Source organism: Indicator indicator, chromosome 29 (assembly GCF_027791375.1).
Source record: "Indicator indicator isolate 239-I01 chromosome 29, UM_Iind_1.1, whole genome shotgun sequence".
Lineage (NCBI taxonomy): Eukaryota > Metazoa > Chordata > Aves > Piciformes > Indicatoridae > Indicator > Indicator indicator.
Genome location: NC_072038.1, coordinates 4,851,431 through 4,876,532, shown reverse-complemented (window position 1 = coordinate 4,876,532; position 25,102 = coordinate 4,851,431). Strand labels below are relative to the sequence as shown.

The 25,102-nt window shown below is 57.1% G+C and overlaps 1 protein-coding gene and 1 non-coding gene across 2 annotated transcripts; one reads left to right on the top strand and one right to left on the bottom strand.

The window, feature by feature from the left end:
* The first annotated feature begins 8,348 nt into the window (after window positions 1–8,348).
* On the top strand, window positions 8,349–18,471 carry ST6GALNAC2 (ST6 N-acetylgalactosaminide alpha-2,6-sialyltransferase 2). The gene is made up of 10 exons (XM_054393980.1): window positions 8,349–8,473; window positions 14,375–14,467; window positions 14,568–14,625; window positions 15,116–15,290; window positions 16,450–16,615; window positions 16,702–16,840; window positions 16,963–17,066; window positions 17,225–17,308; window positions 17,980–18,079; window positions 18,304–18,471. The coding sequence occupies exons 1-10, from the start codon at window positions 8,349–8,351 to the stop codon at window positions 18,469–18,471; spliced, it is 1,212 nt and encodes a 403-aa protein (XP_054249955.1).
* Window positions 18,472–23,289: 4,818 nt separating this feature from the next.
* On the bottom strand, window positions 23,290–23,365 carry LOC128976757 (small nucleolar RNA R38). Its single transcript, XR_008489393.1, has one exon. It is a non-coding gene; the product is annotated as a small nucleolar RNA R38 (small nucleolar RNA).
* Between the last annotated feature and the right edge of the window lie 1,737 nt (window positions 23,366–25,102).

Genomic DNA, 25,102 nt, shown 5'->3' with positions numbered 1-25,102 from the left:
CAAACCCTGCCCTGAGGAAGTGGGCAAACACCTGGTGAGTTTGTCCTTGTCCCAGCCACTGCTCTCCGGGTAGATGCTGGAGACAAAAGCCTGAAGGGCTGGCTGTCCCCCTCAGGACACCCTGCAGGCAAAAAGCACTCCAGGCAGGTCCAGTGGATCCCCCTGGGCTCATCAGGCTCAGGCTTGGAGCCCAGCTGCCCCCTGACTGGTCCCGATGGACCTGCTCTGGCTGTGAGAGGTTTTCCTGTTGTGCAGCATTCCTGCTGGGGGCAACAGCATCTGCAGGGACTCCCCCAGGCCCCAAGGGAGGCATTCCAGGGTGGCTTGTCAGCAGGGTTGCTCAGGCCTGGTTCCCTTTGTCCCTTTTTCCCTTCTGTTGGCAAGAGCACAGGTAGGTTCTTGTGTCTCCTGGGCTGGCTTGCAAGGGACAAACCCCTCTCAGTGATAAGAGAAGAATTCAGCTTGCCTGAGAGAGGGTGGAGCCTGCATTAGCTGCTCTGCCCATACAAGCCCTGCAGAGCCCCTGGGAGCAGGGAGTTGTCTGGCATAAGTGTTGGGAATGATGTGCATAGCCCTGTGTGAGCAGACCAGAAATCCTCCTTGGGCAGCAACCAACCTCTGCACGTAGGAGGAACCTGATGGAAGCTTGTCCCCCTCTGAAGCTGACTGGGGACACACTCTGGCAGTACCCAGGAGCTCTGGAGCCTGCTAGGTGGCTCAGCCTGTGGTGGTGGCTGTGTATGGCTGCTGTCCCCTGTCCCCAGGCCCTGCAGCCCTCCCTCAGCTGGGCTCCTGGTGGCAGCAGGGCAGCTTTGTTCCCTGCACCAGGCCATACCAGATCGCTGTGGGTTGCTTAGTGACCAGCTCCACACAGGCATTCTTCCTGCCTGAATGGGGCTTTTCTCTTCCCAAGAAGTTGGAAGAAGTTTTTCTTACACCCTTTCCCTTCCCCCTCCTCCCTCTTTGTTTCCATCTCCTCTGGGAAGTGGGATGGTGCTGAGTCCTGCCAAGCAACAGGATCACAGTGGGCGAGGAGGCTTTGGGGCTGGGCTGGCAGCCCCCAGCACCCAGCTCCTCCCTGCAGCTGAGGTGTCTCAGAGTCAAGGAAAGAAACTTTCCAGGAGGCTTTTCCCGCCAGCAGAGCCTGTTCTCCCCAGGCTTTCCCCTCAGCTGGTGTAGTTTGATGTTATCAGAGGTGACCTTGGCTGCAGAAGAACCTTTGCTGTGGTCTGCAGTTTGCCAACAAACTCAAACCCTGATCCTCTCTGGCCCCAGAAAAGTGGCTCTGACCTGGTGGTCCCCTTCACCTCCTCAAGTTGCTCCTGTCCCCCGTGCTCCAAGGCATCCCATCCCACCACAGGCTGGCCAAGGTGTGACACAACAGGGACACATCCCCTACAGCATCTCACCAGAGCCACCTGCAGCACCAGGTCTGGAGCAGCTATGGGAAGTGCAGAGGGTTTGGAGGTGGCATTGCCCAGCCAGCCTCTAGCCTGGCATCAGCTAGTGTGGCAGAGCCCATAGAAGATACCTACAGCTGGAGCACCCGTGGTGAGAACCAACACTGGGGGGCTGGGTGAGTCCTGCAGACAGTGCCATAGCACTGGGCCACCTCAGATGTCCCCATCCAGAACCTTGCAGCTGGCAGGCCAGCAGGGTTGTCCCAGTGCCAGCAGGTGGCAGCTCCTGTTCAGGGACCTGTCAGCATGGTGCTGTGTCTGCCACATCCAGGTTTGGCACAGGCTGAGTGCCACACAGCCCTGCAGCTGCCCACGCTGCGGCAGTGTTGTCCCCAGTGTCCTAACCCTCACCTGCCTGAGGTTTGGTGGCCCAGCAGCTCCTCAGGGTCTGTAGGGACAGGCACAGGTTTGGTACCTCCAAGTGCCACTCTTGCAGCTGCAAAGCCTGTGCCAAGGTGCAGCCTCACCCTGTGTGATGTGGCATGGTGCTGGGGGCAGCAGGAGCACAGACCTGAGGGTGGCATCAGGTCTGACATCCTGGGGGATGCCTCAGACAGTGACTGCTCCTCATCTGGGGACACAACACCCACTGTCAGCCAGGAGCTCCAGCATCTGCCAGATTGAAGCAGAGAGCTCTGGGTTGGTGAGGAAGTGCACAGTGGTGTGTCCATGAAGCTGCTGCTGCCTCAGCCCTGGCTCTGGGGGAAGCTGCTGGTGAGTACCACGAGCCAGGGGCACAGCTGTGCCCAGCTCCTCCTGATGCTCCCCAGGAGTTAACAACCTTTAGATGTCCCCTGCCAGGTTGTGGGAAACCAATCCACTTGTGAACCAGCAGCTCTCGTGGTGCCAACTTCCTGGCAAGGCTTCAGATCTTTTGTTTGGTTTCCATCCCTTCCCTCTTTGTGGTGAGCACTCTTCTGCCCAGCAGAAGCAGGGACCATGTCCTGCTCCACCTTCACAGGCACTAACCCCTGAGCAGGGGCTGGGGCAAAGCAGGAGGAAGCAAATAGGGACTTGATGTGCTGGAGGGTGGGGATGCATCTCCTGAATGAATGAATGGGTGGTGCAGAGCTCGTTTCCTCCCTGCTCCTGCTCCTGCTCCTGCTCCTGCTCCTGCTCCTGCTCCAGCTCAGCCCAACCTGCTCTCCAGAGCCTGGGCTGAGCAGGGACAGGGGTGAGATGGACTCACCACCATGTCCTGGGATGTCTGCTGGGGCTTGGGATGTCTGCTGGTGCTGGAAGCCAAGGCCAAACCCAGCCAGGCTCTGGGGGGAGCCACTCTTCTTCCCAGGCAAGAAGCCAAGACACAGAGCAGCCAGAGCTGGACACCAGTGGCTGACTGGGCACTGTGGGAGTGTGGCACAGGCTTGTGCCCACTCCAGGTCAGCACAAGCTCCCTGTGCTGGTCACTGACATAAACAGCAATTTCTGTCCCCATCTGCAGAGGTTTGGAGCCGTTGCTGCTCAGGGGTGAGGGGTTCACCCTCCTCACCTCCACTGTGTGGACCTTTTCTTTCCGTTGGGGATGTGGCAGCAGGGAAATCCAGTCGGACCAGAAAAACTATTGATAATGGGGGAGGGAGAACGAGATAAAGGAGCAGCCCATGGCTTTGTTGTGCAAAAAGCAGCAGATGACCTCCCCTGCAGCGAGCCTTTGATCTCCAGGTGCTGGGGCAGGGCCCTGCAGGCAAACAGCTCCTGGGGGTGCAGCAGCCTCTGCTTCCCACGCCGAGGGGCTGCGGTGGTCTGGATTCCTCTTCCAGACCAAGCAGCAGGACCTTGGGTGCTGTAGGGCTTTCTCAGCTTGGCCTGATCCAGCCCTGGAAAGACATTTGCTGGGTCCTGAGGATATCCCAAGGCTCCCTCAGCAACCATACAGCATCAGGTGGGACTGCACAGGTGAACAAGGGGCTGGTGCCCACCCACCCTTAGGGACAGTGTCCCCTCCTCCCCAGCTGTGTGCTTCAAGGACAGACCTTGGCACAATCCCCACAAGACATTGAGGTGCTGGAGGGTGTCCAAGGAAAAGCAGCAAAGCTGGTGAAGGGTCTAGAGCACAGGTCCTGAGAGGAGCAGCTGAGGGAGCTGGGGTTGTCTAGCCTGGAGGAATGGAGGCTGAGGGGAGGCCCCATTGCTCCTTACAACTCCCTGACAGGAGGCTGGAGCCAGGTGGGGGTTGGTCTCTTCTCTCAAGAGATGAGCAATAGGAGAAGGAAACGACTTCAAGTTGCACCAGGGGAGGTTTAGGTTGGACAGGAAGAACAATCTCTTCCCCAAAAGGGTTGTCAAACCCTGGAACAGGCTGCCCAGGGCAGTGATGGAGTCCCCATCCCTGGAGATGTTCAGAAGCTGTGAGATGTGGTGCTGGGAGACATGGCTTAGTGGAGAGCTGGCAGTGCTCAGTTAACTGTTGGATTTGATGATCCTAGAGGTCTTTTCCAACCAAAAGGATTCTGTGACCCCCTGCAGGGCTCATGTGACTTTGAGCAGACCACTCCTGTGTTTCAGTAGACCTCAGGGGCTGCTGAGAGCAGGGCAGGATCAGTCCACATCTGCTCCCCCTGGTTGAGATCCAGCAGGAAAAAGGGACGGCAGGGTTTGTGCCATCACCATCTTTGCTCCAAGGCGTTTCCCAGCTCTGCATTCCTCCATGGCATAACCTGGGACTCCTGGGCTGCCTGGCAGAGAGGGGATGGCCTTCAGACTGTGTGTTCAGCTTATCTCACCTGACCAACGGTCCAGGGTTGACCAACAGCTCTGCCTTGTGCAGACATGTCTGTGATAAGAGCCGGGCTGGGCCCCGGCCACGCCGAGGGCAGCCACTCAGCACAAACCTCCTACTGCCACCCCTGCCCAGGGCTCATCCCCAGGACCTCCCTGCAGCTGCAGGGGGCAGGGGCAGACTAAAGGGTGTGCATCAGAAAGAGGGTGGCCAGCAGTAGCAGGGAAGTTCTTCCCCTATACTCCGCACTGGTTAGACCACACCTTGAGTCCTGTGTCCAGTTCTGGGCTCCTCAGTTTAAGAAGGACATTGAGATACTTGAATATGTCCAGAGAAGGGCAATGAGGTGCAAGCCCTGTGAGGAGAGGTTGAGGGAGCTGGGGGTGTTCAGCCTGGAGAGGAGGAGGCTCAGGGGAGACCTCATTGCTGTCTACAGCTACCTGAAGGGAGGTTGTAGCCAGGTGGGGGTTGGTCTCTTCTCCCAGGCAACCAGTGGCAGAACAAGAGGACACAGTCTCAAGCTGCACCAGGGGAGGTTTAGGCTGGAGGTGAGGAGAAAGTTCTTCACAGAAAGAGTAATTGGCCATGGGAATGTGCTGCCCAGGGAGGTGGTGGAGTCACCATCCCTGGAGGTGTTTAAAAAAAAAATTGGATGTGGCACTTGGAGACATGGTTTAGTTGTCAGGAGGTGTTAGGTAGTAGGTTGGACTTGATGATCTCTGAGGTCTTTTCCAGCCTGGTTGATCCTGTGATTCCTTGATGGGCTACCTCCTGCCAGACTGGCACAATGACAGGGCTCAGTTTCCCCACATCCAAACATCCACCTCCCGACTTTGGTTGCAGTGCCACCTAAAAACCCAAGTGAAGACCATCAGGGGAGCACCCACGGCACCGCCCAGGCAGCACAAGTGCAGGCAGGAGCTCCTGCTGACCCCATTTCTGCAGGGAACATGGCGAGAAGGAGTTTGGCAGAGGCCAGCTCTCGCTGCTCTGCCCTCCCCATTGGGAAGGGGCTGTGTGTCAGCCTCCTGAGACATCTGCTGATGAGGTTTGCAGGATGGGGTTTGCAGGACAGGGTTTGCAGGATGGGATGGCCCTGCCTCTAGGCAGGCAGCTGATGGGGTTTGCAGGATGGGGTTTGCAGGATGGGGTTTGCAGGATGGGATGGCTCTGCCTCTAGGCAGGCAGCTGATGGGGTTTGCAGGATGGGGTGGCCCTGCCTCTAGGCAGGCAGCTGATGGGTTTGCAGGATGGGGTTTGCAGGATGGGGTGGCCCTGCCTCTCTGCAGGCAGCCATATGGCCCTGTGTTCCCCAGCAGGGCTGACACAGCCACACGTTCTCAGGGCCAGGCTTTGTGTTTCAGGGAAATTTCCTACGAGCAGATTTTTGGCACTTTCCTGAGCACATCTCTGACCTGTGCTGAACAAACTGGTATGGATCTAGAAATCCCTCTGGGGGAGATCTTTTCCTCCCAGCTGGCCAGTTCATCATGGCAAAGACCACAAGCTTTTCCTCCACCAACCCTTGGCCAACAGCCAGCTGGTGCCAAATGTGCTTTCTTTCCTCTTGCTTCCTCGAGCCCTGTGGACAGCTTGGGATTTGTTTCCAAGAAGTAATCGCTGGAGTAAAAAGCCCCAGCTAAAAATGCTACTTGCTGTTTTTTCATCGTAGTTTCTTCTCTGTTCTTTTCCTGATCTTTATTTGGCAACTGTCATCCCAAAGGGTTTTCACACTTCTCTAACTCCTAAATAAGCACCACTTAATTTTGGGGCATGGGCCAAAATGCATTGTAGCACAGAACAAGCAGAGCAGATGAAGAACTGTGCATCTCATTTTCACCCCTTTGAAAAACACCCAGCAGAAGAAAGCCATCCATCAAGGAAACAGAGGGAGGAGTGGGGAGTGAAGGAACCAGCTCCTCTCTCCCTCCCCCTGGCCAAATGCACCAGGGCTGCCACTCACCAGCCTTTGCATAATTGGGCCATAAATGTCCCTGGGTGCCAAATTCCTGGCTTCCCCCAGGTCATTTGCTCCGGACCATCAGTTGCCTGCCGCCAGGACTGAGCCTTGCTACACCTCCCCCCTGTTTCTTATTAGAACAGTTGCTAATAATTAGCTATGATTAACGAAGGGCCAGAGCTGAGAGCACATGAGGAGAGGTGGTTGGGTCACACGGAGTGAATCCAGTGTGCCAGAGCCAGCAAGGGTGATCCACAAGTTACACCAGCTGGGGACAGATTCCGGGTTCCAGGACCTTTGAGCCACCTTTGCTGGCCCTAAGTCTTCTAGGTGATGCTGGTACCCCAGGGCTGGGAGCAGGCTGTACAGATAGAGACAACAGGCATTAAATTCTCCCACCAGTGCACCCACATTTCTCTGAGCTGCCCTTTCCTGCCGGGGTACGTGGTGACTCCTCTTCCTGCTCCTCCTTTTTTAGTTTTAGCTCCAGCTGAGCTTTAGGCTTGATTTCATCATCCCTTGGTGCCCACGTGGTGATGGTCTGTCCTCTCCTGCCCTTCCTCTGCTTCCCCGAGACACCCTGTGCCCAGCCTGCCTGCCACAGCTCCCCAGCCCCTTATTCCCTCTAAGTTTTCTTTAAGGCCAGCCTAGCTGCCCTCTTGTCATGGTGACCCAGGTCCAATGTCCACTTATTCCGGTGGGCCAGGGCCAATGCAGCCACCCCTGCCAGTCCCAGCTCTCCTGTTCACACCAGGATATCACCACCAACGCACCCTGGGCACTTTGCGGATGTGCCATTGTCACACAACCCAAATTCCTGCGGGATCAGGGCTGGCAACTGAGGGGCTTGCAAATAACACAAGGAAATGGGGACTGGGATAAACTCCCATGAAATTATTGTGCCATTTATCTTCCGTTGAAGGAGCAGCGCCGTTGGAAACATGCCGCTGAGGGAGAAGTGGAAGTGGGGGGTGGCTGGGGGGAAGTGCAGCCTGGGGAGGTGGGAGCAGGAATGGGCTTTGCCCCCCGGCTTTCTGGTTCTGAATGACAACAGCAGGAATTTGAGGAGGGGCTGGGTGACACCCTGGGGCGGTGGCATGCTGTGGGTCCTCGGGGAACTGCGGACACGGGCTTTGGACGGAGCAGGGCTCACCATGCTGCTGCTCTCTGTCTTTGGCGGCTTCCTAAAAATCCCCACACCCCCAAAATCACTGCAGATCTCTTGAACAGGCTTCTTTGCTTTCCCCAGCCCCTTCCCGCGCTGCACTCGACGTTTTGGGTGGCAGAGCTGCTTCCTTTGGTCAATCAGTTTAGCTAAAGCAGCACAGAAATATTCTTTCAAAAGCGAAGCTGAACATTTCTCTCCCTCAGATGTTCGGATGTCCCCCGCCCCGAACCCTCCGAACCTCTTTTTCCTTCCTCCCAACCCAAACTGTTTGTCAAACTGGGCACAAAGCCCTGAATGGGTCGGTTTGCCGCAAAACCACCTTGTCGAGACAGAAAGCGGCCAGGGCTGGGGCAGCAGCACCCCACCAGCATCCTCCACCAGGTTTGCTCCGGTAGCAGCGGCTTTGACTCGGTGCAGGTGTGTGCCACGGAGCTGCCAGCAGGTACCCGGCGCGGGGGTGTGCCGTGGGGCTGCTATCGGGCAGCCCGGCAACGGAGCTTCCCTTGGGAGCCTGGAGATTCTGCTAAAGCCCCAATCGACAGCGAACCCCCCGGGCAGGCTCGGAGATGCTGGTGGTGAAGGAGCCGAGGATGAGACACGTGTTGAACCGACCCAGAAAGTTAGAGGAAAAGGGGAACCTCCGTGCTTTGTGCGCTCTAGGTGGGTGGGTGGCATGCAAAAGAAGGCCAAAAAAAGCACATTTCCCTGCTGGTCTGAGTAAATGTTTAATCCTCAGCTTGGAGAAAAGGCAGCTCAAAAGTGCTTTTTTTTTTTTCCCCAGCAAGTCTGAACCAGTCAGCCTGGTGCCTCCTCCCTCCGGCTCACACCCTCCCTCCCACCGCTCCGGAGGAATATCCCAGCCTGCTCCAAGGTGCAGCTGGGCACCCAGGGCAGGACGGAGCCAGGCCAGAGTGGTGCCGGTGTCCACCGGACCGGACTGGACCGGGCGAGGAAAAGGGCTGGGAAGTTTGCAGGGTCCCTTGCAGGCAGCACTGGCTCCCGCTTGCCTGCGCTCCTCCGCCGCCTGAAGTGCCCGGGATGGGGTCCCCGCACTGGAAACGGCTCTGCCTTCTGCTCCTGGCAGCTCTCACATCCTCCCTGCTCCTCTACGGGCACTACTACGCGACGGTGGAGTCGCCCACCAGCCAGAGGATCATAGCCAGGTGAGGGGGGCACGGGGAGGGCGGCGGGAGGCAGGGATGCGCAAATCCAGCATGAGGTGACAGGCACCGCGCTGGGGAGGGCGGATCGGGGTGCCGGTGTGGGCCCCTTAGTGCAGGTTCCCCCAGCTGTGCCCCCGGTTGTTGCTGGCTTGAGAAACGTGCTGGCAGCAGGCTCTGTCTGCCCCACAAGGTGTCCTGGGCACCGGCTCCTGCCCATGGACCCCGGCTGAGCCCAGGGGTGCCCAGAGCAGGACCCTGGGACCGTGGGGAGCTGCAGGGGGTCCCACTTGGGTTCAGCCCATCACAGTGCACAGGAACCATTGCAGGGGCCCGGGAGGGCTGAGGGTGCTCTGCCCCCAGCAGGAACAAACCTCTCCAGCAGGCAGCCAGCCCCTCTGCCAGCCCCATGTGTCCCTCTTGGGTTGATTTAACACCGGAGCCGTCTGGTTGTCGTGGGGGGAGGTTTGGCCCTCATGGAGCTGCAGTGATCCCCCCCATGACTGCCTACAGCCCACTCAGATCCCTGGGGCTCCTCACCACCCCTTGCAAACTCCCAGGAGCAGCAGCATCTCCCAATCTCCAGCAATTTGCATCACGTTGTTTGTGTGGAGAGAGGACTCGGTGCCTTCCCCTCATCCTCCAGGCTCCCCAAACCCCTTCCTGAGTGCCCCGGTGCCTGAGGGTGCTGGGGTCCCCCAGGGGAGCCCCGGGAAGTGTGGCTGGGTGGACAGGGTGTGAAGGAGCCTGCAGGACCAGCACCGTCCCTTCCTGTGAGCATCAGCAGGAGGTGCTGCGGGTGTCCATCTCCTCCACTCTGGGTGCTCCTGGGTGCCGTTGGTGTGGCAGAGCTCAGCTGTGCTGCCCAGGAGTGCAGGATGCTGTGGGGACCAGAGCTGGTTCTGCACTGGGAGCTAAGTGCAGCCAGGTTTGCACTAAGAGTTGCTGGGATGCAGCTGGCTGGGCTGCCCTGGGCTCCAGGTCGTCTCTCTTCTCCACCTGGGAGCTGGAGGCTCTTGCCCACTCCAGTCCTGCCCAGGGCAGAGAGGGCCTCTCCTGCTGGGCTCCTGGAGCAGAATTGTCCCCAGCAGTCTGAACAGAGGTGGCTGTTTGCACCCTGGCTGTGCTGGGTGGGCAGTGGTGCCAGCAGCAGCCCATTCCAAATGGTAATCAGGGCAGGTCACAGCTGGGGTGTGGAGCAGCTCTTCACAAAGAGCTTGATGACCATGAGAGGAGAAACTGAGGCCCACGAGGGCAGCAGGACATGCCCAGGGGCCTCACTGGAGCTGGGTATGGGAACCAGCTGTACTCTGGCACAAGGTCCATGGTTCACCCCAGGAGCAGGGTGGAAAGGAGACCCATGGTATGGGATCTGGGAGGCAGGAGCAGCTTCCTCCCAGCACATGGCAGGCTGCAGGTAGCTCAGCCACTGGTGACCCTGCCTGGGTGTGCCCTAGTGCCAGTACCCCACTGCAGAGCCAGCCCAGGCTCCTGCACTGTGACTGATGGGACCAAGAGTCAACTCATCCAGCCCTAGATTGCAGCCCAGGGCAAGGTGCCCAGCTCCAAAGCTCTTCTGGACTTTTCCTCTTGGCTTTATTCCAACCACTAAAGCTTGACCCCAGCCAGAGCAAGTCGTGGTTTCTCCAGTTCCCTGTGTTTACAGACACTCTGCCCTATGGTTGCTGCTTCTCCTGCCTGAACCCTGCACCCAGAGGAACTGCTGCTGCCTGGCCAAAGGACACAGGGATGGGTCCAGGAGTGAAACTGGGGCACTGGTGTCTCTCAGGGCTGAGGAGCCATCACAGAGAGCAGGTTTCCTGCTCTGCCTGCACTGGTACAGAAAAGGAGGTCAGGGGATGTGGCACTTGGTGACATGGTTTAGTAGTCATGAGGTCTTGGGTGACAGGTAGGACTCTGATGATCCTTGAGGTCTTTTCCAACCTTATTGATTCTGTGATGCTCACACTGGTGTAGGAGGCCATGTTTCACTAGGGAGATTTGTGTGAGCAGTGTCTCTGTGCTGACATGTGGGGGGGATGAAGGGGGCCAGGAGGAAGCTGACCCCCAAGTTGATGCTGGCTGCTGCTGCCAACACCAACTCACCTGGGGGCGAGATACAGCAGTGCCAAGTCCCCCTCCAGTTCAGCACAAAGCTGGTGGCAGTGGTGTGTGCCCTATGGAGGAGACTGAAATGCGCTGTGCCCACAGACCTGGCCACCCTGTGGTGAGGCCCTGGGGTTCTGCTGGGCACAGCCCCATCCCATTCCCTGCCAAGCCATCTCTCTGAAGCCCTGGCACCACTCATGGCTTCATTATTAGGGCAGATGGGACCATGGAGCTCAGCCCCTGGAGCTCAGCCCAGCCTTGCCGTGCCGCTCTGGCTCTGCACCGGGGGGAAGAAGCTTTCTGGAGCTTGGCCCTTCAGGATGGGATGGAGCAAACACCTTCCCAGAGCGACTTCATGTTGCTTCTTCAGCTCCATCCAACATCTGTGAGGGGCCCTGGGAGTGTTTGCTCACAAGAAGATAAGGAGGAGTGTGTGCTCACAAGCCTGGCACACACAATTATCTTCCGGAAGCGGAGGACCAAAGACGTCATATTTGTGACTGCCACGCACCCAGGCTGGGCTGGCTCAGATGCCCAGGCCTGTGCCCAGGGCAGCCAGGAGCCACTCCTTCCCCAGAGCCCCATTGTGAATTGGCTGGTCCTGGGGAGGGTTGTCATCTTCTGAGTCAACCAAGCATCACGAGGTGCTTTGCCACATCCTGGCAGGGTGACGTCAAAGTGTTTGGCTTCCCAAACAGCTGCTGAGCTGTTTGGTGGAGGGACTTGGCTGCCCCACATCCTCCCTGGCAGGCTTTAGGCAGCAGTCGCAGCCAGGATGTCTGCTGGGGAGCTGACTCCATCACCTGCAGCTGGGAAGAGTGCAGGGAGGTGCTGACACTGGGGTTGAGTTTGTCAGGTCAGCACAAGTCCTGCAAGAAGCCATGGGCAGTGCCATGCACCATGTTTGACCATGGATGGAAGTGGGTCCCAGCTCCAGCTGAACATAATCAGGAGCCAACCTGCTGGGCTGTCTGTGCCCACCTCCCTGCAGCCCCCCCTGAGCAAAGTTGGGTCTGACATCCCTCATGCTGCCCTGGGTGCTTCCACAGCAGCCCTGGCAGTTCAGAAAGTGGCACAGCAGCTCCCACTGCCAGTACCTGGGTCTCTGCCTTGTCCTGCAGGCATTGGGATGAGCCAGAAAAGGGGAAGGGAAGAGTTTGCACCAAGGTATTAGGAACAATTCCTTCCCCAAAAGGGTTGTCAGGCCCTGGAACAGGCTGCCCAGGGCAGTGGTGGAGTCCCAGTCCTTGGAGGGATTGAGATGTGGTGCTGAGGGACATGGCTTAGTGGTGGCTTAGCAATGCTGGGGTAACAGTTGGACTTCATGATCTTAAAGGTCTCTTCCAACCAAAACTGTCCTATGAAGAAGCAGCAGGAGTGGAACAGCTTGGATGGCTGGGAAGGGGCTGGGTGGGCAGGGATTTGTAGGGATGTGCAGCTGGGGCTCATGAGCCTGATGGGGAAGGGCTGTGGAGGCAGCAGGGCTCAGAGAGTCTGTTTGGATGTGGGTCCTGGGCAGCATGGGCCTGTGTGAAGGTGATGACTTTTGGGGTTTGGTGATGGGCTGTGTCTCTGCAGCTAGCCAGAGGGTGAGTGGCCAACGTGGGGGCTCTGTGTGCAGGATGAGCTGCAGGAAGCTCAGTGCTTTGCAGGAGTTGGGGCTGGGTTTGGAGCAGGAAGGTTTCCTAGGCTCATAACTTCATTAAGGTTGGAAAAGACCTCTAACATCATCAAGTCCAACTGTCAGCACTCCAGCAGTGCCTTTTCTGTTACTTGGGTACTGCTAGCATTGATAATCTCCTGCTGCTGAGGCTTGTAGACCATGGATCTCCTGCATTGTGAGATGGAGGAAGCACACAGGGCTGGGGCAGCTCTCTGAGGTGAGCTCTGTGGAGATCCCAGGGCAGTTCCCTGCAGCTAAGCAGGCTCAGCATGCAGAGCTCTGCTTGTAGCTGCTGTCAGGCTATGGCATGGCTGAGCCTGGCTGAGCTTTGCTCTGCCCAGGTTGTGCTGTCTGTGCCTGGCAGGAGGGGGCTGACAGAGCAGCCACCACCATAACCAGCAGGTCTCACACAGCTTTTGGGTGGCCTGCCCCAGGCAGTGCCTCGCTCTGCACAGACCCTGCTGGGGCAGTTCTGCTCCTGGCCATGAGCTGAGGGAGCAGGTCAGCTTGGTCAGGCTGGGTTCACTCAGATGTTCCCAGTGATAACAGCAGAAAGGTCCTGCAGAAAGCTGCAGCTCCAGCACCTCCCTAGGATCAGTTCCACCTTGGTGGATTGTCCTGGAGCTGTGTCCTCTCTCCTTTCTTCCATCTTGGGTGCTCCTGGGGTGAGCTCAGGGATGAGCTGGTGGCTGCAGGGACAGGTGGGAGCATCTCTGTACCCAACCCCTCTCCCAGCTGTGGGGCCAGCCCTGGCATCAGCACTCCTGTATGCAAGGGGCTGGCTCTTGCATATGTTTGGAGGTCAGTATGTGGCCATGGGGCAGGGCTAAGCAGGGGCCCCTGCCCCTGGGCTGGAGTATGGACATTTTGGATGATGGGGGCTCTTCAGGGCAGCAGCCTTTGCTGGGGAGCTGTTTTACTATGGGACACCGAGGCAAGATGCACTGTCTGGATTTACAAAGCTGCCTGGCAGTGCTAGCAATGCTGACAGCCCTGGCGGGGGGGGAGGGGGAATCTTCACCCCTGGCATTTCCTGCACGGTGCTGGGATATACGAGGAAGAAGCTGGGGCTAGAGCCTCCTTATTCCTGATGCTCCATCAACGCCTGAGGGAGAGGTTCCAGCCCCTGGGCAAGGCACTGGGCTGTCTGCTCGGGTCACGCTGTGCCCCCGAGGTGGCATGGAGCGGGGTTTGGGTGGCAAATGGGTCTGGCTTTGCTCCTGGGCAGGGCTGTGGGCAGTGCTGGTGTCGGCAGGGGCCGCGGCAGGGATGGAAACCCAATGCCGGTCGCGCCGGCGGGGGCCGGGGGGGAGGCAGAGCTCCGCTCCCCACCTGCCTCTACCTGTGCCGGGCTCCCAGGCAGAGATCCCATGACAAGGGGGCCCTTGTCTCCTCCACAATGCCCTCCTTCTGCCCTGGGCACCTGCCGCCTGGGCTGGAGGCGGCGCCGGGGGGCTCTGAAGGGCCCTTCTGTGTGGGGATGAATGGGAGCCTGTTCCCCTCCGGTGGGCTCCCACCTCCTGCTTGCCAGGCTCAGACCCTGCCCATCCCCAGCCCCACACAGCCCCCCGCAGGCTGGGTCTGCTCTGTCTGGCCCCGTGGGGCTCAGGGCACCCTGAGATGGGAAACCTCTACCTCTGTCCCTGACTGCTGAACAAAGGATCAGAGCATGTCCCAGCTGGCCCCGTGGCAGAGGGGAGGTCCTGCAGACCCCAAGAGCATCCAGACCCCAGTTACCTTTTGCTTCTCCAGTGTGGAAACTAACCATGCCCTGCTGACCTGCCCAGCTTGTCCCAGCTCCATTCCCCTTGGGCTTGGGAAAGGTGGGATGGTGGGAAAAGCCAAGGAGGTCACAGCAGGGTCCCCCTCCAAGGTTGCAGGCTGAGCTGGGTGCAGTTTTTGGTACATGGGGGGGGGGTCCTGGAGGTGGAACCCCGCAGAAGCCAGCAGCTGCTCTGTGTACAGACCCAAGGTGTTGCAGATCCGTGGCAATCCACTTGCAGAAACACATGGAAGGGAGGTGGGTGGAGGTGACATGGTCCTGCCCCAGGGCTCAACCAGGTGAGGGGTGTCAGAGTGTGGGGGCTCAAAGTCACCTTCCCAGCTGATGTCTCCCTGGCTTCTTCTCCCAGCCTGCTGCAGCCAGAGCCGCTGGTGCTGGCTCCGTCGGGGACGTGGCGCCGAGCTGGCAGCCGCAGGTGGGCTCTTGGAGGTGGCTTGGAGAGGTAAGAGGGGAAGGGTTGAGACCCTCCCCTGCCCACTGCAGGGTTCACCAGTGCCCAAGTGATGGAATTTTAACTTTGCTGTATGTTTCTCCCTTTCCAGGGGGAAGTTCTTCAGGCCTTCCAGTGAGCTGGAGGAGCCCAAGCCCAGCAGAGAGCAGGTAATGCTTAGCACAGTGTGGCCAGTGTCCCCAGTGCCCCTCCTTGCTGGCTTTTGTGGGTTGAAAGTCTGTGTGGAGAAGCTGAGAATGAGCAGAGTGGTCTGGAAGGGGCTTTTTGTCCCTCCTCTGTCCACAGTGTGGGTCTCCCCAAGCCCCTTTACTGTGGTTGCAGCACCTCCCTGAGCAAGTCCCTGATGTGAAGGTTGGAGCCAGCACCATCTGGTGCTGAATCTCTCATGGGGTTCATGCTTTCAGGTGACTCTAAGCCCTGGTGCTCCCAGCCCCAGGGAGCTGGGTAGTAAAGGGTGTTCTGGAAGCCAAAGCATGAGGCTGTGCCCTGCCTCAGTGACCCAGCAGAACATGTGATGGGCAAGGAGCATTTTCTGTCCTTGGGTTTCTCATCTCCTTGGTGCCTACTGAGGGGTGGAGATGTCAGAGGGAAGGTAGATTCAGGCTAGAGACTGAACCAAGGTCTTTTCCTCCCCTCCAGCCCAGCACCTGCCTCAGCTCAGTGATGGCCAGAGCAAAGGCAGACCCCAAATTTGGGGACATCTTCCGCTTCGACGCCCCCGTGCTGATGTGGGACCAGCACTTCACCCCAGACACCTGGGACAGGCTGAAGACACGACACGTCCCCTATGGCTGGCAGGGCTTGCCCCACACAGGTATGGACTTGACCAGGATGGGGGTGGCAGCACATGGGGCAAGGAGGGGTAATAGGAGGGAGAGGGCAGCTTGAGGAACCCAGCAGAGGGTACTGAAGGCATGGAGCAGGCAGAGAAGCCCTGCAGAGCAGCCAGGAACCTTGATCTCTTCCCACTCGGCCAGCCAGGGTGGAGGGGATGAATTTGCAAATGTCACTTGCTGCATCTTGTGACATTTCCCCTGAATAAAAGCTCCACTGTGTGTGTGGTTATGAACTGGGGCTGCAGGAGCTCGGACAACCCAGGCCATTGTTGCAGATCGTTTCCCTTCCTGCCCCAAACCCACTGCCTGCTCTGCCCAGCAGCTGCCTGCTTCAGTCCCTGGGCTGGGAGGTGCTGGGAACAGCAGGGTTGAGCCAACTGGTGGCAGCTGCAAAGAGACATTGTCAGGAGAGGCCATGGCCAGCATGGGCAGTGGCATCTATAGATCCATAGGATGGTTTGGGTTGGAAGATCATCTTGTTCTGACCCCCTGCCATGCCTCCCACCAGCCCAGGTTGCTCAAAGCCTCATCCAACCTGGCTTTAAAGGTCTCCAAGGAGGGGGCATCCACAACCTCCCTTAAGAAGAGCTGAAGTTTAATTCCTCTAAACAGAATACCCACCAGATTTGTTTTGGAAAGGGCAATTTTGTCTGCCCTGTGGATTAAACACCCAGAATCTACAGCATACTGCAGGGCTGGAGCTGTGTGGGTGTTGTCTCCATGCCTTGCACAGCCTGTGGTGGCCTCTATTTGGAGGCTTAGGAACATGGAGGGCTGCATTGAGTTGCCCAGGGGGGTGGTTGAGGCTCCTTCCCTGGAGATATTCCAGGTGAGGCTTGACAGGGCTCTGGGCAGCCTGATCTAGTTGGGGATGTCCCTGCTGAGTGCAGAGAGGTCAGACTGGATGACCTTTGGAGGTCCCTTCTAGCCTGGACCATTCTATGAGTACACCAGATGTGGGGGAGCTGGGACTGGCTGGCATCCCTCCAGTGCCACCTGCAGAGCCTCTCTTGGAGGATGAGGACAGTGTGAGCTCTTCCCTGGGCTGCTCCTGGCTGTGCTGCTGCACTCTCAGGCACACAGCGTGGGCTGCTGCTCGTCTTGCCACTGACCCAGTCCCATCCTGCTCTCTTCCAGTGGTGGGCAGCACCCTGCAGCTCCTCAACGCCTCTGCCAACAGGCAGCTCTTCGACAGGGGCAGCTTCCCCGGGGGCTGCGTCCGCTGCGCCGTGGTGGGCAACGGTGGCATCCTCAACGGCTCGCGGCAGGGCAGGGCCATCGACGAGCACGACCTGGTCTTCAGGTGTGGGCAGGTCACCCGGGCAGGATGGGGCCCTGGGTGCTGGGCAGAGGCAGGCCTCGGGCACGCATCCCCTGCTTTGTCTGCAGGCTCAACGGCGCCGTGATCAAGGGCTTCGAGGAGGACGTGGGGACCAAGGTCTCCTTCTACGGCTTCACGGTGAACACCATGAAGAACTCCCTCATTGCCTACGAGGAGTATGGCTTCACCCAGATCCCACAGGGCAAGGTGAGACACCCAAACTGCCCTCCAAACCTTCTCACCCTCTCAAGAACCCTCAGTCCTTGCCCTGCTGGCACAGGTGGTGCCCCAAAGCCCCCACAAGTGCCATGCCCGTGTCCCTGCCGCAGGACCTGAGGTACATCTTCATCCCCTCGGATATCCGAGACTACCTCATGCTGAAATCGGCCATCCAGGGCAGAGCAGTCCCCGAGGGCTCGGACAAGGGTGACAAGTGAGTAGCCCCCAGGATCTCTCCAGCACTTCAGTGATGCTCCAGAGGCAGCATGACTTACCTGGTCTCATCCCACAGCTGTCCCTGGTGGGACAAAGCCCAAGCAGCTGTGGGACTTCCATGACACAAATCCTGCCCTTCTCCTCACCCTGCTGCAGGCCACAGAAGTATTTTGGACCCGAGGCATCTGCAGAGAAGTTCAAGCTGCTGCATCCAGATTTCTTGCAGTACCTCACAGCGAGGTGAGGATGATGAGGATCAGGGCTCCTGCTCTGCTCTAGGCTGGGCTCTCACCAACCACTTCCCACCACTGCTCTCTCCAGTACAGACCAGTGGCTGCCTAGCATCAGTCCCAGCCCTTCCCCAGGCACTGGACCCACCTCTACCCTGCTCTCTGCAGAGGAAACAAGGCAGAGGCACCTGTCCTCTGCCACTCCTGTTCACTGCAGCACAGCTCATGTCCCCTCCCACACCTCACCTTGGTGCTCACCTTGCCTCCCATTCCCAAAACCCTTCCCACTGGGACAGGGTGGGAGGTAGGGCCCAAAGGGCTTGGCATCTCCTACTGGTGATGGGAGCAGACACCTGGGGTGGGATGACTTCAAACAGCAGAGAGCTGCCTTTTGACAGCCTGCAGCAAATGGGCTGAACCTTGAGGCCTCCAGCAAGCTGTCTAGTGGAAGGTGTCCCTGTCCGTGGCAGGAGAGTTGGATCTTTAAGGTCCTTCTATCCCAAACCAGTCCATGAATCCATGAACCTTCACAGCAGCCCTCAGAGAATCCACAAGCTCTGCGGTTCCTTACTGGGCACTGGCGGCACCGGTGGGGGCAGGCTGGATGCTGGGTGTGGTGCTGGGGCTGAGGGTGCCCCTGCCAGCTGTGAGCCCACCCCAAGCAGCTGTGTCTGCTGGCAGGTTCCTGCGGTCAGAGCTGCTGGACATGCAGTATGGCTCTCTCTACATGCCCAGCACCGGCGCGCTCATGCTGCTCACTGCCCTCCACACCTGCGACCAGGTGAGAGCCCACAGGACCCCCTCCCTCCTGGGGACAGGGAGATCCCCCTTGCTTTGGCTGCCAGGGACTTGTGACTAGCTGTTGTAAGGCTGCCTGGGTGGACTGGCATGTCCTGGTGGCTGTCCTGAGTGTACCACCCCTGTGCCAGGAGAGTGGGGCATGGAGCACCCGAGGTGGAACCCTGACCCTGTCCTTTGCCTTCTGTCCCACCTCCCTCCTCCCAGGTCAGTGCCTATGGGTTCATCACCTCCAACTATGAGGAGTTTTCAGACCACTACTACGAGACAGAGAAGAAGCCACTGGTGTTTTATGCCAACCATGACATGATGCTGGAGGCAGCGCTGTGGCGGAGCCTGCACCGGGCAGGGATCATGACCCTCTACCAGCGGTGAGGCCGGGTGGCTGCCCATGGAGGCAAAGCCAAGGACTCCTGTGGCTCTTCTTCTCTTTCCTGAAGGCCACTTTCCTCCTGAGGGCTCTCCTCATCCACCCAGCCAGCCCACAAAGCAGACCCACCACGCTGCAGCTGGTGGTGGAGTGATGGTTAAGGGGCTGAAGCTGGTAGAGAAATGCTGCATTTCCTTCAGGGATCTTCAGCAACGTTTCATGGTTCAGTGTGACTGAACATGGACCTTTGGGGCACCAAGAAGCACCAAGGCATGTGGCTGTGACCTCCTAGCTCCATGAACATGGCTGTGGGGCAGCAGTGGCTCCTGTGAAGCACAGGAGGGGTAAGGTGATGCTGCCAGAGGACGTTGGAGATGTGTGGAGACCTCTCTGGGCAATGCCCTTCACCTTGCCATCACACTCATCACCATGGTGGGATGACAACAGGCATGATGCTCTTGGACTGGAGACTAGATGAGCTCACAGGAAGGTGATGTGTTTGGAGAACACCTCCCTCCCAGACTGCAGAAAGGCTGACCTCCAGCCAGCTCTGGGTGCACACATGCTACTCCCTCTCTCCATCATCAAGAGCAGAGGCAGTGGTGTGGCTGTGACAGACAGAGGGGTGTCCTCTCTTCTTCCCATTCCTAAGGTCACGGTGTTTTGAAAGAAAGCTTTTGAAAGCCCTCAGGAGTAGGGTTACTGCAGCTCAGCTGGGACATCAGCAAGGCAGCTGGCCTTGGAGCACAGCAGAGATGAGAGCTGGCCTACAGCCCAGGTGTCTGGTAGAGGGCTTGTTGGGTTTCTCTTGCACAGGGACCATGTGGTGGCCTCCAAGTGCTTTGAGAGGACAGCAAAAGGAGGAACCTGTTTGCTTGTTGTATGAGTCTAAATAATAATCACCACAGAAACAAGGGAGGTGAAGGTCCTGAACCTTTCAGCTGTCCCACATAAGCCAGTGCTGCCAAGGACAACCCATGGAGTAGGCTGGCTCCTGCAGGGGGTGGTAGCCTGAGGGCTGGTACAGCACAGGAGAGGGAGTGGTGCAATTGGAGACATCTTCCCACTTTGTGTCGTACCATAAATGTTGAGTGGTTGGTTGCTTTTATGCCTTTCTGTTGTTTTGATGAACTGGGTGGTGGGTGAGAACCTTCAGTGGCCCACAGCAGAGGAGCTGTAGACTGGGGAACAGCCCCAGAGGCTGGGAGGGGAGTGGGGTAGAACCATGGAGACCATGCTGGATCTCTGGGAGCAGCTCAAGCACAGCCCTCTCCCACCTGGGGAGGAACAATTTACTGCAGATGGCAAGAGAGATCCTGGCCAGGAGCCAGGCAGCCTCTACACCCCCTCCAGCTCCCCACAGGCTGCTTTCAGCCAGTTCACAGGAGCACTCCAGGTTAGGTTGTAAAATTGTTCAGATGTAATCTCTAGCTTGAAGCCCATCTTGTGTTCCCAGGCCTCAAATTAACTTTTGTTCACATCAGAGCCACCTCACAATGGCACCAAGGCAGCCTGTCTGGCCTGTTTTTTATTCACAAGCATTCAGAAAAAAACTCTTTCATGACAAGAACAAGCTTGATCCTCACGTCACCTGATCAAGGGAGCACCAAAACCTCCTCAAACCAGCTCTGGCCAAGCCTCAGTACAGCTCATGCAGGTGACCTTGACCATGGCAATCAGAGTTGCAGAGGTTTCAGTGCCCACATCCTGCCAGGAATCCCACCCAGCCCATGGGCAGAGCTGTTTGTGCACACCAGGAGCCATTCATCTACCCTACTTTCCCATCTTAAAAGGGAAGTTTTCCAGTGAAGGGTGTAGCCTGGCCCTGGAATTCATCACACAATACTTCAAGGGCTTACCAGACAAGGAACCTGATGGCTAGGCAGCTGCTGCTGCTGCCTCTCCCTCCTTCTCCCTTATCTCTGAGCTTTCAAGCAGACCGCAAGAACCATTCCTGTCCCCAGCCTGAGCTTAACCACAAGCAGCTTTGTCACAGTTACCAGGAATTGCTTTTCCTCACCTTTCAGCACCTGCAGACACTGGAGTTTTTGGGTATCAGGAAGGAGCAGGTTCTGCTGTGCAGGGTAAGCTCACATCTGCTGCAATTTCAGAAAGGGTTTTAACCCAGAACTCTTTCTGCTGCTCAAAACCATTTAAGTACATAATCTTTTAAAAAAAAAACACCCCAAAACCAGCTTCAGCTCTGAAGATTTTCCATAACTGATTTTATTCTGTTACAAGGCAGCAGGGAACCACTCCTTCCCCCAGCCAGCTGTAGATCAGGTCCTAGGGGGGAAAAAAAAAGAGCAGTGTCAGAGCAAAGCAACTGCCAGCTGGAACGCTCCTGATTAGCACTGAGTACAGGTCTCAGGGGACAAAAACTTGCCACTAGCACCCAAGTTCTCCTTGGCTTCCTTGGGAACTCACTCATGATGTGATTGCAGGAGGCCCTGAGCACTGTGGAGCCAGCAGTTCAGTGCAGGTGGGCCTTACACAGGGTTCCCAGTAGCAACACCCATCCCAGAACAGCCTTTCCCCTGCTGCATCTAGGGTTGGGAGACAGCACAGAGCATTGCTGTAATCCTAGAAACATTTGTTCTGGAACCATTCCTGCCCCTCTCTATTTTCAAAGCACTCAGTAGCTTTACTTTTCCTATTGTCAAGCTGCCTCTTCACTTCCCCCCTCTGCCTCCCCCTTACTCCTTGGAAGTCAAAAGCCCCAGGAGCTCTTCCCAGGGACTGGTCCCACTTGAACACAGCTGTATTGACAGAGCCACCAGCCCACTGGTTCCAGTCCCCTTCCTTCCCCCTTCACACACTAACCTTGACTTCTGAAGTCTACTGTCACCAAGCCTGCCAGGTCAGCCTGTCAGTGAACATTACAGATCTTCTGCAAACAAACAGAAATTCTGTTAAATAAAGCATGAAATCATTTAGCAGAATGCAGCTGTCAGCTCCCTCCAGACAAAGTGCTTTTACACTCTGTGTGCTCAGTGACTGTACAGCCAGCCAGATTAAGCTGCATTTCTGAACTGCCCTTCACTGTTTGGATAAGAGACTTCAAGGCTCTTCAAGATCTAAACTCTGCTATGACAACAGCCAACAGGGTTACAGTCCCTGCACTGAGCCTGGCCAGAGGTGGGTGCTGCACAACCTTGTGTGCAGGGGACAGTGTCTGTGCTGCAGGCACATGTTGGGAGGGCAGCAAGACAGGGCAGAGATGTGGGGGCTTTTGCCCAGCTGGTGACACTTGGGTCACCTGAGGGTAGGAGACGTGCTCAGGGGACCTAGAGGAGCCTCAGTGGACATTTTCTCCCTCACAGTAGAGGTGTCAGACAGGGATAACAGCACATCACAGGCTCAGCTTCCCTTCTGCCCTTGGCTATAGAAGTCCCCAGGTTCTACAAACTCATACATAGCACCCACATGCTGATGGCATGTTCCTCCTACCACTAGGATTTTTCCTGGTGAGCATTCCCAGACCAGGCATCCTGCTCAGCAGAGAAGTCCTGCTGCCTACAGAGCTGACACATAATTAATACATTAACAGCCAGCAGCATGCAGAGCTGAGACATTCCCTTACCAGCTTGAAGCCCAACTCAGCAGCTGCTCTCTTCTCCTGCCCAGGATGCTGCAGGACCATTTTCTCCTGGATGCAAGTTGCATTGTACACTATTAGCAACAGCACTTCAAATAAAAATTCTTGTCCATTCCTGAAAAAAAAAAAACAACCCACAAAGCAAGGATTAAAGACAGGAAGTTTTCTGTTCAGGGCCTGTCAATTTTTGTCTCATGCTGTGCACAGCAGAAACCTGCTCCTTGGAGACAAAGGAACATGTCTGCCTGTGAGCTATCTCAGAGGCAAGAAACTCTGGGAGGTGGATGCTATCTAAATCCTTGCTTAGAACCCTCCCCTCCCTCAGGCTCTGAAATGTGCTGGGTTTAGACCCTTTTTTAGCTGCTTCAAGCAGATCTTCCCCTCATCACCACACAGGAACATCCTAACCCAACTCCCTTCTTGCACACACTAATTTGTTCCTCTAGGATGGAAATTGTCTGTGGGTCCACCTTGAGAAAAGCATCCAAGCAAACTCAAGACAGGCACATCCCTTCTGGGGAAGGATTCTGCAGGGTCTGTCCTTCCCAAGGTGACCTTGTGATGCATGTGAACTGCACCTCCTCACTCCCAGCAACCTGATGCAAGTTTGAAAGTGTCCCAGTACGCTTCCAGGAGGGCCAACAGAACAATTATTCTTTCACTAGGCCTATTCCAGTGACAAATACAGTTATGAGATGAGCTGTGTCAAGTGTCTCCATAATGGGTTGTCATCCAATCCCCCCTACTTCTTAATCCCTTCTACTCTTGCTCATCTTTGACCAGGCTGACAAACAGGTGCTCTACTGAGCAGCAACATCAGTCAAATCCCCATTCATCTGTGCTGCCTTTCAACCTCTGCTCCATGGCAGCAAAGGGCTGCACACTCAGGTGGCAGCTGCAACAAAGCTGCAGCCTTGATTGCCTTAATTACATTAATCAAGCCCTTGGGCTTTTATACCTCCTCTCAGTAGCCTCAGAGGGCTATCATGTGACACAGCAGAATCAGCCCAGCAAGAGGAGACAGGCAGAACTATGCCAGGAGGGATGCTGATGTCACTCACCGTTGTGCAGCTGGTGCAGATTTGCCACCAGTCCAGCAAAGGAATCTGCTTCCCGGGCAGGTGAGTGTTGAACCCTTGCTCGGTACCGTGCCATGCTCTGAAATGGAGAAAGAGAAATGTTAGTTCATGGAGCACACCGTTCTTGCTCCTTTGTGCTTTTAATGCTGAGCCTCAGAGTTATGCTTCCACAGAGAACAGATCCATTTCAGACAGGGATAACTCTTATCATCACTAGCTCAGCTTCCAGTGCAGCCACACCTGAACCACAAAGAGCCACCCCAAAAACTCCAGCCTGTGCCTGGCTCTGTGGTCAGCGTGGGCTCCTCACCCGGGCAGCAACCACACGGGTCGCGGGGGACCACTGGCTCCAGTGCCCTCTCTTCAGCACTTGGTTCGAGTGCCTTGAGCAGCGTGGGCTCGGCCCGCTGACCCGCGGGGTGCTCCAGGGTGAACCCAGACGACAGGAAGGCTCAGGCTCCGCTCAACCAGCTGCTGTGGTAAATCTCCTCCACACGAACTGCTGGGGAAGAATTAGCACCAGCGCAGTCGAAAAGCTGCGAGCCGAGCACTGCCCGAGCCGCGGCGTGGTGCCAGGAGTGTGCCCCGCGCCGAGAGGGCCGGCGCTGCCCGGCCATGCGTCCGGCCACCATGGCGGGGTGAGAGAGGCACGGCTGTATCCCCATACGCAGGCAATCGAGGCATCACCGCACCTCTACAGGCAGCCGCGGCAGCGCGCAAGAGCGTCCTGCTCCTCCTCCCGCCACCCTTAGGCCCCTCGGGGCCGGCGGATGGCGAGCGATGGCGACCCGCCACTACTCACCGCCCGTAACGCAGCCACCATGCCGTCCCAGAGCGCGGGCAGAGGAACGCAGCACGGCCGGAGGGGGGGTGATGGGGGATGCTGGTCCCGGCAAGCACCGCGGCAGCGTGGGGCTGATGGGAGGCGCAGTCCCGGCGCCCGCCGCTGGTGTCGCTGCTCCGGGCAGGCCGAGCTGAGATTTCGGAGCGGTGCTTCTGGGGCGGCAGTGAACGGGGCTCCAGCTGTGGCTGCTGGGTGAGGAAATAAAAGACAGCGAAAGACATGGAGGGGTGTAATGTAGCGCTAGGGTGAGGAGTGACTCTTCCATTACAGCTGTCACCTCGGCCAAGGGCTCAGCTGCTGTGGGTGGCATCGTCAGCTCAGAGCTGGGCTTGGGCTTTGATCACAGAATCGCAGCAGCGTTTAGTTGGGAAAAGACCTTCTAAGATCACTACAAGAAAGGCATTTTGATGATGGAATGGGCCCAGAGAAGGGTAATGGAGCCGGTCAGGGGTCTGGAGAACAGGTGTTGTGAAACTGGGGTGGTTTAGCCTGGAGAAGAGGAGGCTGAGGGGAGACCTTCTGGCTCTACAGCTACCTGAAAGGTTGGAGCCGGGTGGGTGTTGGTCTCTTCTCGCAAGACACAGTCAACAGGACGAGAAGCAATGGCCTCAAGTTGCACCAGGGGAGGTTTAAATTGGATGTTAGAAGGAACTCCTTCACTGAAAGAGCCATCAAACACTGGACTAGGCTGCCTGGGGAGGTGGTTGAATCCCCATCCCTGGAGGTGTTTGAAAGACACAGAGATAGGGTGCTGAGGGACATGGTTTAGCTCCAGGCATTCTTCATGTGCCTGGTTTTACTAGGGAGACACTCATGGTTGTACTGCTTCAGAGGGCTCAACAGGCATTAGCTCATGTGGGAAGGGACACTCTTCAAAAGGACTAATTAGCTGGAGACTGGGGATTAGTCAGAGATTAGTTAGTAAATATATATGCTCTGCTTTGCATGTGTGATGCTTCCAGTGTGTACTGTGATTGTCCCTCACTGTTCAAAACTGCCATGACATCTGTAGGATCCTGTTTAGCTTGTGAACAGTAATAAAACAAACAGAGTCACTGATGGGAGGAAAAATAGCTAATGTCAGGTACCCACTGTCTTGCCCCAAAGCTTTATCC

Coding starts and splice junctions, on each gene's coding strand:
- ST6GALNAC2 (XM_054393980.1), top strand. CDS start 8,349: ATGGGGTCCCCGCACTGGAAACGGCTCTGCCTTCTGCTCCTGGCAGCT. Junction 16,616..16,701: donor GAGCACGACCTGGTCTTCAG/GTGTGGGCAGGT, acceptor CTTTGTCTGCAG/GCTCAACGGCGCCGTGATCA. Junction 17,067..17,224: donor GGCTCGGACAAGGGTGACAA/GTGAGTAGCCCC, acceptor ACCCTGCTGCAG/GCCACAGAAGTATTTTGGAC.